This window comes from Egretta garzetta, unplaced genomic scaffold (genome assembly GCF_000687185.1).
Source record: "Egretta garzetta isolate BGI_Z169 unplaced genomic scaffold, ASM68718v1 scaffold154, whole genome shotgun sequence".
NCBI classification, from domain to species: domain Eukaryota; kingdom Metazoa; phylum Chordata; class Aves; order Pelecaniformes; family Ardeidae; genus Egretta; species Egretta garzetta.
The window spans coordinates 272,483-286,465 of record NW_009259600.1 but is presented as its reverse complement, the minus strand read 5'-3'; the positions used below and the strand labels follow the sequence as shown (position 1 = coordinate 286,465).

Genomic DNA, 13,983 nt, shown 5'->3' with positions numbered 1-13,983 from the left:
GGTTTAGTGGTGGGATGGCAGTGTTAGGTTAACAGTTGGATTTGATGATCTTAAAGGTCTTTTCCAACCTAAATGATTCTATGATTCTATGATCAGACTTTGATGTATTGGCTCATCTGTCTAATTGTCACCTCCACACACCCTTCACACACCTTGTGTGGCTGCGGCAGGTTGACCCTTACTGAATGCCTGATGCCCAGTGATGAACTGACCCCAACCACCACTTCCCGTCCCCCTGTGCTGCAGTCAGGGAGGAGGTAGAAAAATTGGGAGATGAAGCTGGGCAGCCCATAGCGATTGCAGCAGTGTGACAGCACCATTCCTAAATATGACTCTGCAGGCCAGATTTATCATTATTATTAAGTGACGCCCAGCTAATTGCTTACTGAGAGGCAAAAATCAGCAGAGAGACTTCAGAAAGTGTCCTGGTTTCAGCTGGGATAGAGTTAATTTTCTTCATAGAAGCTAGCATAGTGCTGTGTTTGGATTTAGTACTAGAAGAGTGTTGATAACACACTGATGTTTTTGGTTGTTGCCAAGTAGTGCTCAGACTACTCAAGGACTTTTTGAGCTTCTCCTGCTCGTCCAGGTGCATAACAAGCTGGGAGGGAGCACAGCTAGAACAGCTAACCCAAACTGACCAAAGAGCTATTCCATATCATATAACGTCATGCTCGGGGGGGGTTAATCGGTCGGCGGCTCGAGGAGTGATCGCTGCTTGGGACGGGCTGGGCATCGGTTGGTGAGTGGTGAGCAATTGAATTGTGCATCATTTGTTTTGTATATTCTGTATATTCTCCTACCATTCTCATTATTACTATTATTATTATTTTCTCTTATTAAACTGTCTCTATCTCAGCCCATGGCTCTAACTTTTTTTTTTTCTTCCCGATTCTCTCCCCCATCCCACTGAGGGAGGGGGAGTGAGCGAGCGGCTGCGTGGTGCTGAGTTGCCAGCCAGGTTAAACCACGACAGAAAGCAACAGGACGCTTTTTCCCTCAGCTGGGTGTCCTACCAGTGGGTCCTCATCTTTTATGTCCAACATTTCCCCTCCACTATGAAGAGACTGGAGGGTGGGCAACTACCACAGTCACCTTGGTGGCTCAACAGCACAAATCGCAAATTCGGAACAGAGCCTTCCAGCCTGTACAGGCATCATCATGTACTGTGCTCAGCATGTAGAGACAGGAAGCACAGCATCTGCTGTGCTCAAGTTCTGTTTGCTCTGAGGCAGAAGTTGCTTTCAGTGAGTTGGGAAATAGGAAGAAGGTGCAGACCCACAGACATGAGACATCAGATGCCACCCAGCAGGCCAATGACCACCCTCAACCTTTTTTTTTTTTTTTTTCTTTTTTTTCCCCCCATATAGCAGGGCTGCTTTTACCTTCTTACACCTAATTTGAAATAATAAATTACAAAGTTTGCTACTCATGCAGACCCTACAACAAGAACAACGTACTAGTTGGTAAAAGGATACCCCTAAAGGAGCCTCTGTTCTTCTAGTTACTAAAGCCACAATTCAGGGAAGCTCTTAATACATGATGAGTTTGGGGCACTGTGAGAGACTGAATATATTTAAATGCCTCAAACAACCATCGCCATAGAAAATTACAGAGGCTGGGCCTGGCTTTTGCAGCTGAGGGAAGGAGCAGAACTTGCCTGCAAGGCCCTGTGACAAGAGAAGTCCTGCACAGTGAAGAAGGCGAGGAAGTTGTTTGCAAGGTACTTTGACAAGATAAGGTCTGCATAGTAACGCTGCATGTGAGAGATTTGGTTAACACAGGACACCAGAGGCGTGTTGGAGGACACACAGTCCTGCGCCCTGATAAGCTAAAAAAATCTTACTGTACGTAGCCAAGCGGCCCCAGAGCTTATTTGGGAAAGGGGCTCATGACCACCCCCCTGTCTTGCTTTCAGCTGGGATAGAGTTGGTTTTCTTCATAGTGGCTTGCATAGTGCTGTGTTTTGGATTTAGTACTACAAGAATGTTGATAACACTGATGGTTTAGTTGTTGCTAAGTAGTGCTTACACTAAGTACGACTTCTCAGCTTCCCCTGCTCTGCCAGGTGCACAAGAAGCTGGGAGGGGGCCCAGCCAGGACAGGTGACCCAAATCCAGATGGTCGAAGAGACATTCCAGACCATATGATGTCATGCTCAGTATATAAACTGGGGGAAGAAGAAGGAAGGGGGGGACATTTGGAGTGATGGTGTTTGTCTTCCCAAGTAACTGTTATGTGTGATGGAGCCCTGCTTTCCTGGGGATGGCTGAACACCTCCCTGCCCATGGGAAGTGGTGAATGAATTCCTTGCTTTGCTTGCACACACGGCTTTTGCTTTACCTATTAAACTGTCTTTATCTTAACCCATGAGTTTTCTCACTTTTACCCTTCTGATTCTGAGCGATTGGATGCGTGGTGCTTAGTTGCTGGCTGGAGTTAAACCATGACACCCCCATAATCTCACCTGTGCAGAAAACCAAGAGGGGCATGACGGATGTGAAAAGGGCAGGAATTGGACCATGAAAGATGCAGACACAAGGAGCCCTGTGCGCACCCACCACCAGAGGATCACCCTGACCATCAGCATCATCGACCAAACACTTCATCCTGGGATCCAAGGGTGGTAATCGCTCCCCCCCCACCTTTTCTTGCTTTCCACTCTCTGTTACCTTTGTGAACATTTTAATAGAAACTACACTGCCACTAATATTCCTTCCAAGTTCAAGTTGCTTCTACCATAAATAAAACATGTTTTTAACTGATTGTTTGGTGTTGTTTCACCTCAGTTTAGCCCGAGGGAATTCTGAATTTACCAGAACCACTCCCTGGACAGTCCAGCCCAGGTCATGACAGGCACACATCTTAAGAAATTTATCATTTATCAGCGGTCCTGGATAACAGGGGAGGTCCCAGATGGCTAGAGGTTGGAAAATGTGATGCCCATCTACAAGAAGGGCTGGAAGGAGGATCCAGGGAACTACAGACCAGTCAGCCTGACCTCAGTACCAGGGAAGGTTATGGAGCAGTTCATCTTGAGTGTGCTCCCCAGGCATGTGCAGGACAATCAGGGGATCAGGCCCAGCCAGCACGGGTTCATGAAAGGCAGGTCCTGCCTGACCAACCTGATCTCATTCTATGACCAGGTGACCGCCTGGGGGATGAGGGAAAGGCTGTGGATGTTGTCTACCTGGACATCAACAAGGCCTTTAACACAGTTTCCCACAGCATTCTCCTAGAGAAGCTGGTGGTTCATGGCTTAGACAGGTGTACTCTTCGGTAGGTAAAAAACTGAAAAAACTGGCTGGATGACCAAGCCCAGAGAGTTGTGGTGAATGGAGCTAAATCCAGTTGGTGGACGGTCACAAGTGGTGTTCCTCAGGATGCGGCGCTACAGGCTTGGGGATGAGTGGCTGGAAAGCTGCCTGGTGGAAAAAGACCTGGGGCTACTGGTTGACAGCCAGCTGCACTGGTGAGGCTGCACCTCAAATACTGTGTTCAGTTTTGGGTCCTGTCACTACAGGAAAGATGTTGCGTTACTGGAACATGTCCAGAGGAGAGCCACAAAGCTGGTGAGGGGTCTGGAACACAAGTCTGATGAGGAGCGGCTGAGGGAACTGGGGTTGGTTAGCCTGGAGGAGGCTGAGGGGAGACCTTATTGTCCTCTACAACTGCCTGACAGGAGGCTGTAGTGAGGTGGGGGTCGGCCTCTTCTCCCTGGTAACAGGTGATAGGACAAGGGGAAATAGCCTCAAGCTGTGCCAGAGCAGGTTTAGTTTATACATTAGGAAATTGTTTTTCACTGAAAGGGTTGTCAAGCACTGGAATGGGCTGCCCAGGGAAGTGGTTGAGTCCCCATCCCTGGAGGGATTTAAAAGATGTGTAGATGTGGTGCTTAGGGACATGGTTTAGTGGTGGGATGGCAGTGTTAGGTTAACAGTTGGATTTGATGATCTTAAAGGTCTTTTCCATCCTAAACGATTCTATAATTCTGTGATTCTATAAATGTGATTTTCCTACTATGTATGACACAAATCTTTCTTTAGGCACTAGTAATAAGGAACAAATGTGGCCTAAAACGTGACGTGCAGTTGAACACACAGTTCTGGCACCAAATTCCTACCAGCAAGGCTGGCAGCTTTACTCAGAGGCTGTTGCTGCTAGGCATCTTCAGGTCTGCTCCACAAAAAGCACAACCATTCATTGCATCAATGCCTTGGGTTTAGCTATCTAGTTTGAATTTTAGAGCCTTCAGAAAGAAGCAAGATAAAATTCTAATTCCTAATTTATGCCAAAAACTTAGTTCAAAAAAAAGCCCTTTGTATCCAATATATTATATATTGTATTCTTCACAAAATAATTAAGACATATATTGAAAAAATAAAGCTGTCGGCAACCAGTAATACCCTTGCTGAAGCTTGATTCTTTGAAATGGAGCAGATCTCACATACCCATTGATTTCCAAACAGTCATCACTTAGGATTTCTCGTTTATCTGCTCCTTTTCATAGAGCAGTTTAGGGAGACTTCAGCTTTCTTGTACCAGAAGTTTGGATCTTTTCCAAATTTTAGATAGAGTGAGCAGCATTTGTAGTTATTTATTAGTGCGTGTGAAAATCATCTGCCTGTGCTGTTTTCTGACACATTAAACCCAGCAATTTCTGGGTTTGAAGCCACCTAGGTAAAATCACTAAGACTTTCTGAAATAAGGTATAAAAAAAAACCAAAACCAACCACCATGTACCTTTTACTCTCAAGATGATCCCATTTGTGCCTCAATGTGTTAGCATCATCCTTTAGACAAAAAAGGATGGCAGAGATGTTGTCCAGAGAAGGTTAAGGCAGGTCATGGCAGGAGAGACCCATGCACATCACTTCCAACCTGGCAGGGCAGTACATGCTTGATCTTTGTACAGAGCCAAACTACTGCTCATCATGTAAACACTAAAAATAAAACTGAATTAGAAGCTTGATCCAGCAACATGACATGAGATGTATTTATGGGAGATGACAAAGGTAAGGAAGGCATTAAGTAAGGAAATGTAGAGACATTAACTGAAGGTTCCCTTCTTTAACCTGTATGTGGATCTTATCATACTATGATTTCAAGAGGAATTTAAGTGGGTGTAACCAAATAACATAAAAGACTATAGCTGCACCCTTTCTTAGCAGAACAAAGATCATCAGCACAATGTTCTCCTTGCCCCCAGGCTCCTTTTTGGACTGACATTCTTCTTACGCAATGGTCTGAAGCACTTGCCATGGCAACAAAATGGGAAAACCAAAACAAAACATAACAAAAATCCTGTAAAAAATGCAATGTAAACTTCCTTCCACCTATTGCTCTTCTCAGGTATCTTGGGAGGAGTAACAGTATGGCTGAAAGAAGAAAATTTATTATAAACACAGCATACAAGCCCCAAAATAGAGCACCCAGATTTTTAATCCCTCTATGGGAAAGACCAGATGGAGGGAGAAAAAACAATACACCAAGTTGAGATGGGTTGTCTCAATCCTGTGAGGTGAACGGAAAGGATATGTATAAAAAGAAATTATGTAAAACAAAGAACATTTAATGTTTTTTCTTTGTCACGTATAAACAAAATACTTGCACGAATTGAGTCGATAAATGTCAAGTGTTTGGCTTTATGACTGCACTCCAACTGGTTGATTTGTAACTCACCAAGTGCGGTCTGGATGAACGCAGTGTCATTTCTGAGACTCTACAAAGGCACAGTAAAGACAAAGCAGTGCATATATAAAACTACTATATAGAAACAAGAATCATGTTAATAAGAAATATTCACATGGCTTCATACAGAAAGAATACATTTAAACATGCATTCTTAGAGAACTAGATGGAATGTCTGGATAAGGTTGAAGTCCTAGCTGTTTGTTATCTTTCAACTTTTGTATTATAATTCTGGCAAATTCCTCTCCTTGGCTATCTGAGGTATCAAGAAGTTGTCGGACTTTTGATGTCCTTGTAGGTTTTGTGCTTATAAGTTCATAGTCTTCTTTCATGAGTAAAAACCTTGATAGAAGAGCATCTAGTGACTGATTCAAACACGCTTCAGTCATCTGATCAATTATTTCTTCTCTTTTACTTTGGATCCATTGGTGAGCTACATTCTGTTGTATGGTTTCCAAAACAAAATCTGAGATTGGAGAGGATTAAAAAAAATAGTGTTGTAAGTGTCTGTCAATAAATAGCGCCATAGAACAAAGATCAAACTGAAAAAGAGCTGTTTAAAACTTGGCTTTGGTCAGAAATACACTAGACTACTAATTGTGCTTTTAACATTTCACTATTTATTCCACATTTAAAATGTACCAATTTGTCAGATTTGGTGGTTAGACTATTTTATCTGAATCATGGAATTAGGTTGGAAGGAACCCTCAAGGAATTCATCTGGCCTAATGGCCTGCTCAGAGCTGGGCCAACTTCAGGGATAACTCAAGTTGCTCAAGACCCTGCCCAGGTGGTGGGATTCTACAGCCTCTGTGGGCAACCTGTTGCAGTGTTCAACCTGAGCTGGTACTAAAAAGAGTAAGGCGATAATTTCATTTCCCAGTGGCATTTTTACTGAAGTTTACTGAAAACATCCCCGTAGTTTCCTGTGTATTTTCCTCAAGCTGAGGATTCGCACAGTGAAAAGGTACCGATTCTCATATTTCCAGAAGAGTGATGATACAGCAGATCCTTATAAATTTGCATGTTATTGTATGGCCCATTAAAAAACCTAAACTCTGAACAATTCATCATGCATTAAAATTTCTTTTTGTTATCATTTTTTCGGAAGCATGCTTTTAACAGCTATTTGATGCCTAGGAATATCATGCAGTGGTCTCTCAGCTAACACAGAAGATCATTAAAGGTGAGATGCTGACACAGCTGCCGCTTCTCCTTCCCCCACCATTAGCAGGAAGAAGAATGACAAGCCTAAAAAGTGAGAAGTGACAGGCAACAAGATGAGTTAAGCTCGAGCTAACTTTTATTCCTGTTCTGCTGGATTGCAGCACTGCTACAGCAGTAGGAGAAAAGAGAAATAATATGAGCAAAGGGAATGGGGTAAAGATGTAGGAATGATGTTTGTTTAAACAGAGAGAAAAAAGCTAGGGGCTACATGTACATGTACTAGGTCACATTTTACATTGGTTTTAATTACTTTGCAATATTCTACAAGGACAGAATTACTTGCATTCTTAATTTGTAGAATGCTTTGTTTTCATTTTACAGGTGAACAACAGTTCCAGTTACCATTTTGTACACACATATATTTGATATTAGGACACTTATTGTGGGTCTTGGAATTAAATCAGTGTTTGCTGTACCTGAAGGAATTGGTGATGACCGCAGCATACACGATGCAGAATTTGAGGCATCTGAAACACTTTTGTCAGATGAGGAAAAATAACTGTATGGATGCACAATAAGTTTGGCGCCCTGAGTTACAGAGATATTTTCATCTGTGCTCTGGCTGCTGAGAGAGTGTAGACCCCCAGAATTTCTGTCTTAAAAAAAAAAAAAAAAAAAAGAGGGGAAAAAAAGAGTGAGCCATATTACTTCTATATTCAAATTAAATACAGCCATCAGAGACTATTTAGAGCAATCCCATTAAAAAAAGTCATAAACAACCTAAATTCACTTCAAATACAACACATTATTCCTTACACTCAGGTTCTGAGTTATGTCCCTTATCTTTCACCATAGGTTGACCATGGGTTCAGGGTTCTCGTTTTATCTGAAAAGAACATTGAGAGAATAAATCCAGTAGATGTGGACTTTAAAAAAGCTCTATTTGACAGAAAATTTTTGTAGGGAATGGAAGAACAAAATAACTCCTTCAGGTGTTTGGCAAGGTAGCTAGGAGTCAGCATGAAAGCCAACTAATTTATTTTGATAAAGTTTGGCAGCGTAACAGAGGTGGAAAGACGGACAGAAAGATTCAGGTGGAGGGAAAGAACATGAAGACCAATGGTGACATTTGGTGGGAAGCCAATGGAAGCTTTTGGTAGTCCACCAAAATAGCATATGACTTCACGAAAGCTTCATGTAAGTGTTTGCAAAGAAAGAGAAAAAAGGGGTTTTATCAGGTGGAAAGCTTAATAGTTTCTATTTTTAGGGTTTTTTATGGCAGAAAAAGATTATGGATATGAAACCAGCAGTAGGAATGACTCAAAGAAGAGATGACAAACAGCTGATGAGAAATCAATTACAGGGCTTATGCCTAATTCTGCATACAGTTTTCATTACAGAGTTTTGCAGTGTCACTTCATAAAGATCTTCAGAAATGTTAACTGAGAACCAGAGACGCAGATGTAAGAATTCAGATGAACATTTAAAGACACAGTAAGAACAGGTAACCCCCTGAACAGCTCAGTATTTATAGATACCTATCCAATGTGGGTATTTGAAGGTGTATTCCTAGATCAGAGTGTTGACCTGCGGAAGAATATGGCTATAACTACAGTGAGCAGGAATAGGAAAATGTGAAAGAAATCATACTCTGATTTTAAAAATGGTGGACTAGAACTCATAGTAACTAGCATTTAATTTCATTAAAGAGAGAGAACTGGACAGAGCTATGTCGTGTGAAGCAGCAGATGTTATATACTGCATGAGTGAGAAAGGATTAGAAGACAACCAGTGTGAGTGAAAGATGATTTTAGAAAAGGATTTTAAACAGCTCTGCTGAGATATATTGTTATAAATCTCTAGGCAATCAGAGATCTTTAATAACATTAGAGCCAAAACTACTGGCATTGTACTAGTGTGAGAGAATGACCTTGACCAGTGACCATAGCGCAAAAAATAGAAACATGTTAATGAAATTTGCAGATGCTATTAAAAAATGGGTTGACCCAGGTTACTCAGAAGGAACCTAGTTGACCTAGAAGACTGGAGTGCAAATTCAGTAGCAAAAATATGAGATCTAGACTTTCTGCTTCAAGCTGGGGCTAATGATTTGGAATTGAGACGAGGAAAAGAAAAAAAAAGAAAAACCTAGGTAGACTATTCTGTAATGAAGGACCTTGAGAGGAAGGAAAAATAAAATTCTAAGGTATATTAAAAGATTTTTTTTCAGACAGAAAACATTTGTCACACCTCTTTCATTATACTAAGTACAGATGGCTGGTAGCCTTAGTTCAATGGCTTAAGTTAGAACATGCAGAGGGAGGACTAGTAGGATACCAGGAGAATGAAGAAGCTTATTTTACAAATGGACTTCAAAAGCCTGTATCCTGTTTGTCCAGCTAAACAAAGTGTATTAAAGGATTACTCTCACTATCAGAAATAAAATGGGAAAAGAAGGAAGAGAGCCATTCAAGCTTAAAGCAATGCACAAGACTAAGTGTGTGTATAAACTGGCTAGGGAAAAAAAATTAAAGAGGCTGAAAGTCAGAAGACAGTTCCTAACTCTGAAGGAGCAAGTTTCTGAAAAAAATCTTCTAATTTTATTGGTGGAAAAAACAACTCAACTAACATCTATAATCATTAACTTCTGCCTTGGTGCCATGCCAAACTCATCGCTTGCCAACAGCTACCTGGGAACCGATTTTCATCTGAAACAATTGCATCTAATTTTGGCAAAGTAAGATGAATGTCAGTCTTGCTTTCCATTATAAAACTACCCGATGCAGATATCGCCAAAGTAATAACAAACACTTCTTCTTTAGTATGGTTTTGTAGTCATTATTTTCACAGGCTTTACAGTATCTATACATACATGCAACAAAGTGTAAGCAGTAACTCTGTAAAGGACCACCAACTGATCAATCAGATTAATAGTACCACCACAATCTCATCAATGACCTCCACAGGCAGATACAAAAATTTTTAACAGGAACCAGCAGCAAGAAGGGCTGACATTTATCGTTATCTTAATAAATGCTTGGGTTGAGGTACAGCCAGAGTACGCTGCATTTGCTTTTCCTCAGTAACTCAAATTCCTTCTTTCTAATACATTGAGTACACACCCAAAATTGTAGATGTGTTCAAACAGGAGCTGGGAAAGAAACTGCCTTTGCCCTCAGACCTCTACCAGGATATCTCTGGTTTTGCAGCACCTCAGCACACTTTTTAACACCCTACTTCATAGCAGTGAAGTCAATCATCTTGTCTGCTTTCACGCCACTGGTCCCTGCAAACCCAAAGCACGCTCCATTCTTTGGAAACCTATGTTTGCATTCTTTCAAGAGAAGAAAGTCAAGTGCAGTTTTAGTTTGGTATTGCTATCCTACCTGGGTCCCATCGCATTTTTCTGGCTTCTGATGTCACCAATACCTCAAAATTCATTTTTTTTCTGGTAATTTTGCCAATTTTTATTCAGAAAAGGTGACAGCTACAAAAGGTCTGTGCAGATACTTTTGCAAGGCAATCTATTTATTAAAGCTGTTTTATTTATTGAATCAAAAATGATTGAGAGGTTGGGCTGCATTAGAAATTTTCAGTTTACTCAGCTTTAGGAGTCCCTCAAAATGTTTAGCCTTTTTATCTTAGAAGTAGTTCACAAATTATTAACTAAACTGGCAAGAATCTGAAGAGAGAAGTAAATGCTATCTCTGCACTCATAACCCTGAACAGGAAAACTGAAGCTGTGAGCCTTGGGGATTTCTCAAGTGACAGGAACAGAAAATCAGAGCTAAAATACTCTCATCTTTTACCCAGAGCAATAAGTTTACAAAACACATCTCTTTTCTGACATAAACTGAGATCCAACTGTCCACTATGCAAATGCAATATTACAATGGGAGTGTAAAGGTGTGATGGCAAGTTAATTTTATATGAAGTCATTAGTATCTCTACCTGATGAGAGGATATTACACTTGGGAACAGACTTGAGTCTTGATATATCTGGAGAGATGCTCCGAAGGGGAAGTGCATCACATTGTATGGAGCCAGAATATGTTTCCTGAAATGATTCCAGTTGTACAATGAAAATGCACATTAAATAAATACAAAGTTGCAACAATTTACAGAGTACTTTCTCTTCACTGTCTTCTCCCTGCTGCTATCTAAATGCTCAATAGACAGCACAATTAAAATACAGTAAAACAGAAGAGATCTATGTAATCCTAATACTTGAGCTTTTCCAAACCTGACAGCAATTTCGTAATAAGTTTAATTATTAGTAAGAATCAAAAGAAGCATCATTAAGAATCAAAATATAAAAGGAAATCTGTATGACCCTGTATAAGCAAGCTCTGTAGAGGTGTAAGGGAGCAGAAGACAGTCTCTCACAAGTTGCAGACATTCCTCCTTTAGGACTGGCTTCCCCCTACTTAGAGGATATACCAAACATGACCTTCTTATTTCTGCTTACCCACCCTTTACTATCCTCACCTATATGGCTATGCATTTGTTACAGCCTGGCTCAACTAATGCATTTTGTGCCTTTCCTGACTGCACAGGAAAGCAAATTGCAGAATAATTCCCTTTTACTAAGTTAACCACCCTTCAAAGCTCTCAGAATCTTTAATGATACCCAACTTACCTCTTGGGGATTCAGAGGTATATTTAGAGGTATCTGCTCCGCATCTGCTTTCTTTCCGCTCTTGTAAATACATCGTGATTCATATAGTGACTGGAAGAGACATATTTACCTGTGTTCAATTTCTGCTATAAGACGACAGCTCTGTACAAACACATGCTTCAGCCAGATAGAAGATTAGATAAATGACAAAGGAGATTACATTTCTTTTAGCAAGCAAAAGTTACCAACTTATTTGACCAACTCACGACTGTAACAAAAGCCACTTACCTTTGATCTCTTTAACAGAATTACTGCTTCCAGCATAGCTATTTCATCGAACGTTCGCAGGACTGGCTCAAGGTCTATTAAGCATTCTAAACAAAGAAAGAGTACTTTGCTGAAGGATTTCAGGTGGAAATTAAGTTTTCATTTTGCTAAAGCTACTTCCTTACATTTGCAAAAGTAATTTGTCTGTTGATACATATCAAACTACCTACCCCACTAAACAGAAGTTTCTTGCTTTTACCTGTTACAAAGGCAACAGTTTCACACCACCAAAGCAAACCCTGTCCTGATCTGGCCACCTCAGCGCTCTGTATCAAGAGATCCAGGACTGTACCTGACCGCAAGTCTTGCATTCCTGGAACGGATAGATGGGTGGGTTTGCTACCGACAAGCCTGGTTTGCTAAACGGGACCAAACAGAACAAGACCTCAGAGTGGGTCGCTGCCTTCCCACTCCAGCAGAGGTGTTAAAGATTGATGTGAGAAAAATAAACAAACAACCCCCCACTGCAGCAAAATCCAGAATAGACGCTGTGCGGCAGGGCCAGAGAAGATGGTGAAAGTCAAGGTGCTGATCTATCACATCCAGTGAATCCCAACGATAGCATCCTCATGCTCACCAAAGGCAGCAAGTCAGAGAAGCGAAAATCATCTGCTCACACAGGGAGACACACGACAATCCAACAAGCAAGTGACAACCTGTGCTATGCTCCCCTTGCTTTCCAATGCTGAAAGGTTTACAAAACTAAGCATTTCAAATTTTGAGATGACTGTATCATAAAAACGTCTCTTTGAAACTGTGCTCAAGTCCAACAAAACCTCAGGAAAGGATGATGGCGTATCACAATTCTGATGCATTTCTATGGATTCCACCCATTTGGTAAAACCCATTTACCATAATAGCAATCTGTCACACTGCATCCTTATTTACAAATTTTTATTTTTTACTATAATTTTACCACAGTTCTCCCATATTAACTTTTTTCCCACTAGCATCTTCAGGACATATATTCAATACTGGAATTCTTATTTTCTTGCATCAGCTAAAACAGAGTTTTACAGGTTTGGCACTCCATTTTGCACACTGAAATACTAGCACTGCTATTTTTTGTTGATTGTAATTAAAATGTAGGTACACATTCCAAGCACATGCAGAAACATGCTGATAAGTAGTCTTTATCCCTTTTTTATATGGAAATGGACAGACTAACCAAACCTCTCTATTTAAAGTTTATTTAACAAAAAGGAGGGTTGGGTGTTTTGGTTTTTCCCCCCCCTCTGTGCTATGGTAATTGCAAAATTTCCCAGTCAGTGAGCTTTACTTCCCTTAATTTTGCAAGTTTTGCAACTTCCTCTTTCTTTTTATGATAGTAAAGTAGGGGAAAAAGCAATGCCTGTTTTCTTCAAAGACCATCTTACTACAGACATGGCACTAATAACAGAACCCAAGTTAGCTCACACTTTAGTACCTATCTCAGGTAATTATCCCTTCAGTGTGACCATAGACTTTGACTGCTATTTTGTTTTGGTCAACTGGAAAACAAGAATACATAAGGGAATATCACGATGTGTCTAGTCTTTTTGATTTAAAAAAATATTATAAATAGATTTATTTACTTGCTTGTAAAAAAAAAAAAAATCCACAATTTACAATCATACAAACCAGACTCATGCCAAAATAACCTGATATTTCAAAATGTTCTTACAGCAAAATTAAGAATGCCTAAAAAAAGGTCATGTAATTCATTTTGGACTGTAAACTGAACATGGAGATGCTGTATGTGTTTGGATATGTCCCCATTTTGTCCTCTGCCAAACTGATGGAAAAAATGAAGTTATGAACATAATTTTCTAAGCTAGCTGAGCAGCAGCTGTCCAACACTTCCCAGCTCAAAGGAAGTATGCCTAGAAAAGTTTTCAAAATAGTAAACAAACTTCTATTCACCAAAGCCACAAACGCAACATTAAGATTGCAGACCTCTCTACTCGCAACATTAAAAAACCCAACCCAAAACAAAACCTAAAACCAAAACCCACCGAAACCAAATAAAAAGCCCTAGTATTCCATCTTTGAGTCATTGCATCATCAACCTAGCCAGTGAGAAACTTAAAACACAGAATTGTTTAAAAGCCAGAGCTCTTTGTACCATTCTAAATTTGAGTACTTTCAGTAACTCTCTTATTCTACATTTTTGCCTCTCCAAGGTGATTCAGCTTTCCCTA

The 13,983-nt window shown here is 40.5% G+C and overlaps 1 protein-coding gene across 1 annotated transcript in view; it reads right to left on the bottom strand.

The window, feature by feature from the left end:
- Positions 1–5,494: 5,494 nt before the first annotated feature.
- The window catches only part of RIPK2 (receptor interacting serine/threonine kinase 2), a 17,317-nt gene continuing 8,828 nt past the window's right edge, over positions 5,495–13,983 (bottom strand). The window contains exons 6-10 of the mRNA XM_009638326.2: positions 11,765–11,850; positions 11,498–11,587; positions 10,810–10,915; positions 7,335–7,514; positions 5,495–6,157 (exon numbers count right to left, since the gene is read on the bottom strand). Coding sequence (XP_009636621.1) covers positions 5,832–6,157; positions 7,335–7,514; positions 10,810–10,915; positions 11,498–11,587; positions 11,765–11,850 — 788 coding nt within the window. The 3' untranslated portion in view covers positions 5,495–5,831. The remainder of the gene's footprint in view (positions 6,158–7,334; positions 7,515–10,809; positions 10,916–11,497; positions 11,588–11,764; positions 11,851–13,983) is intronic.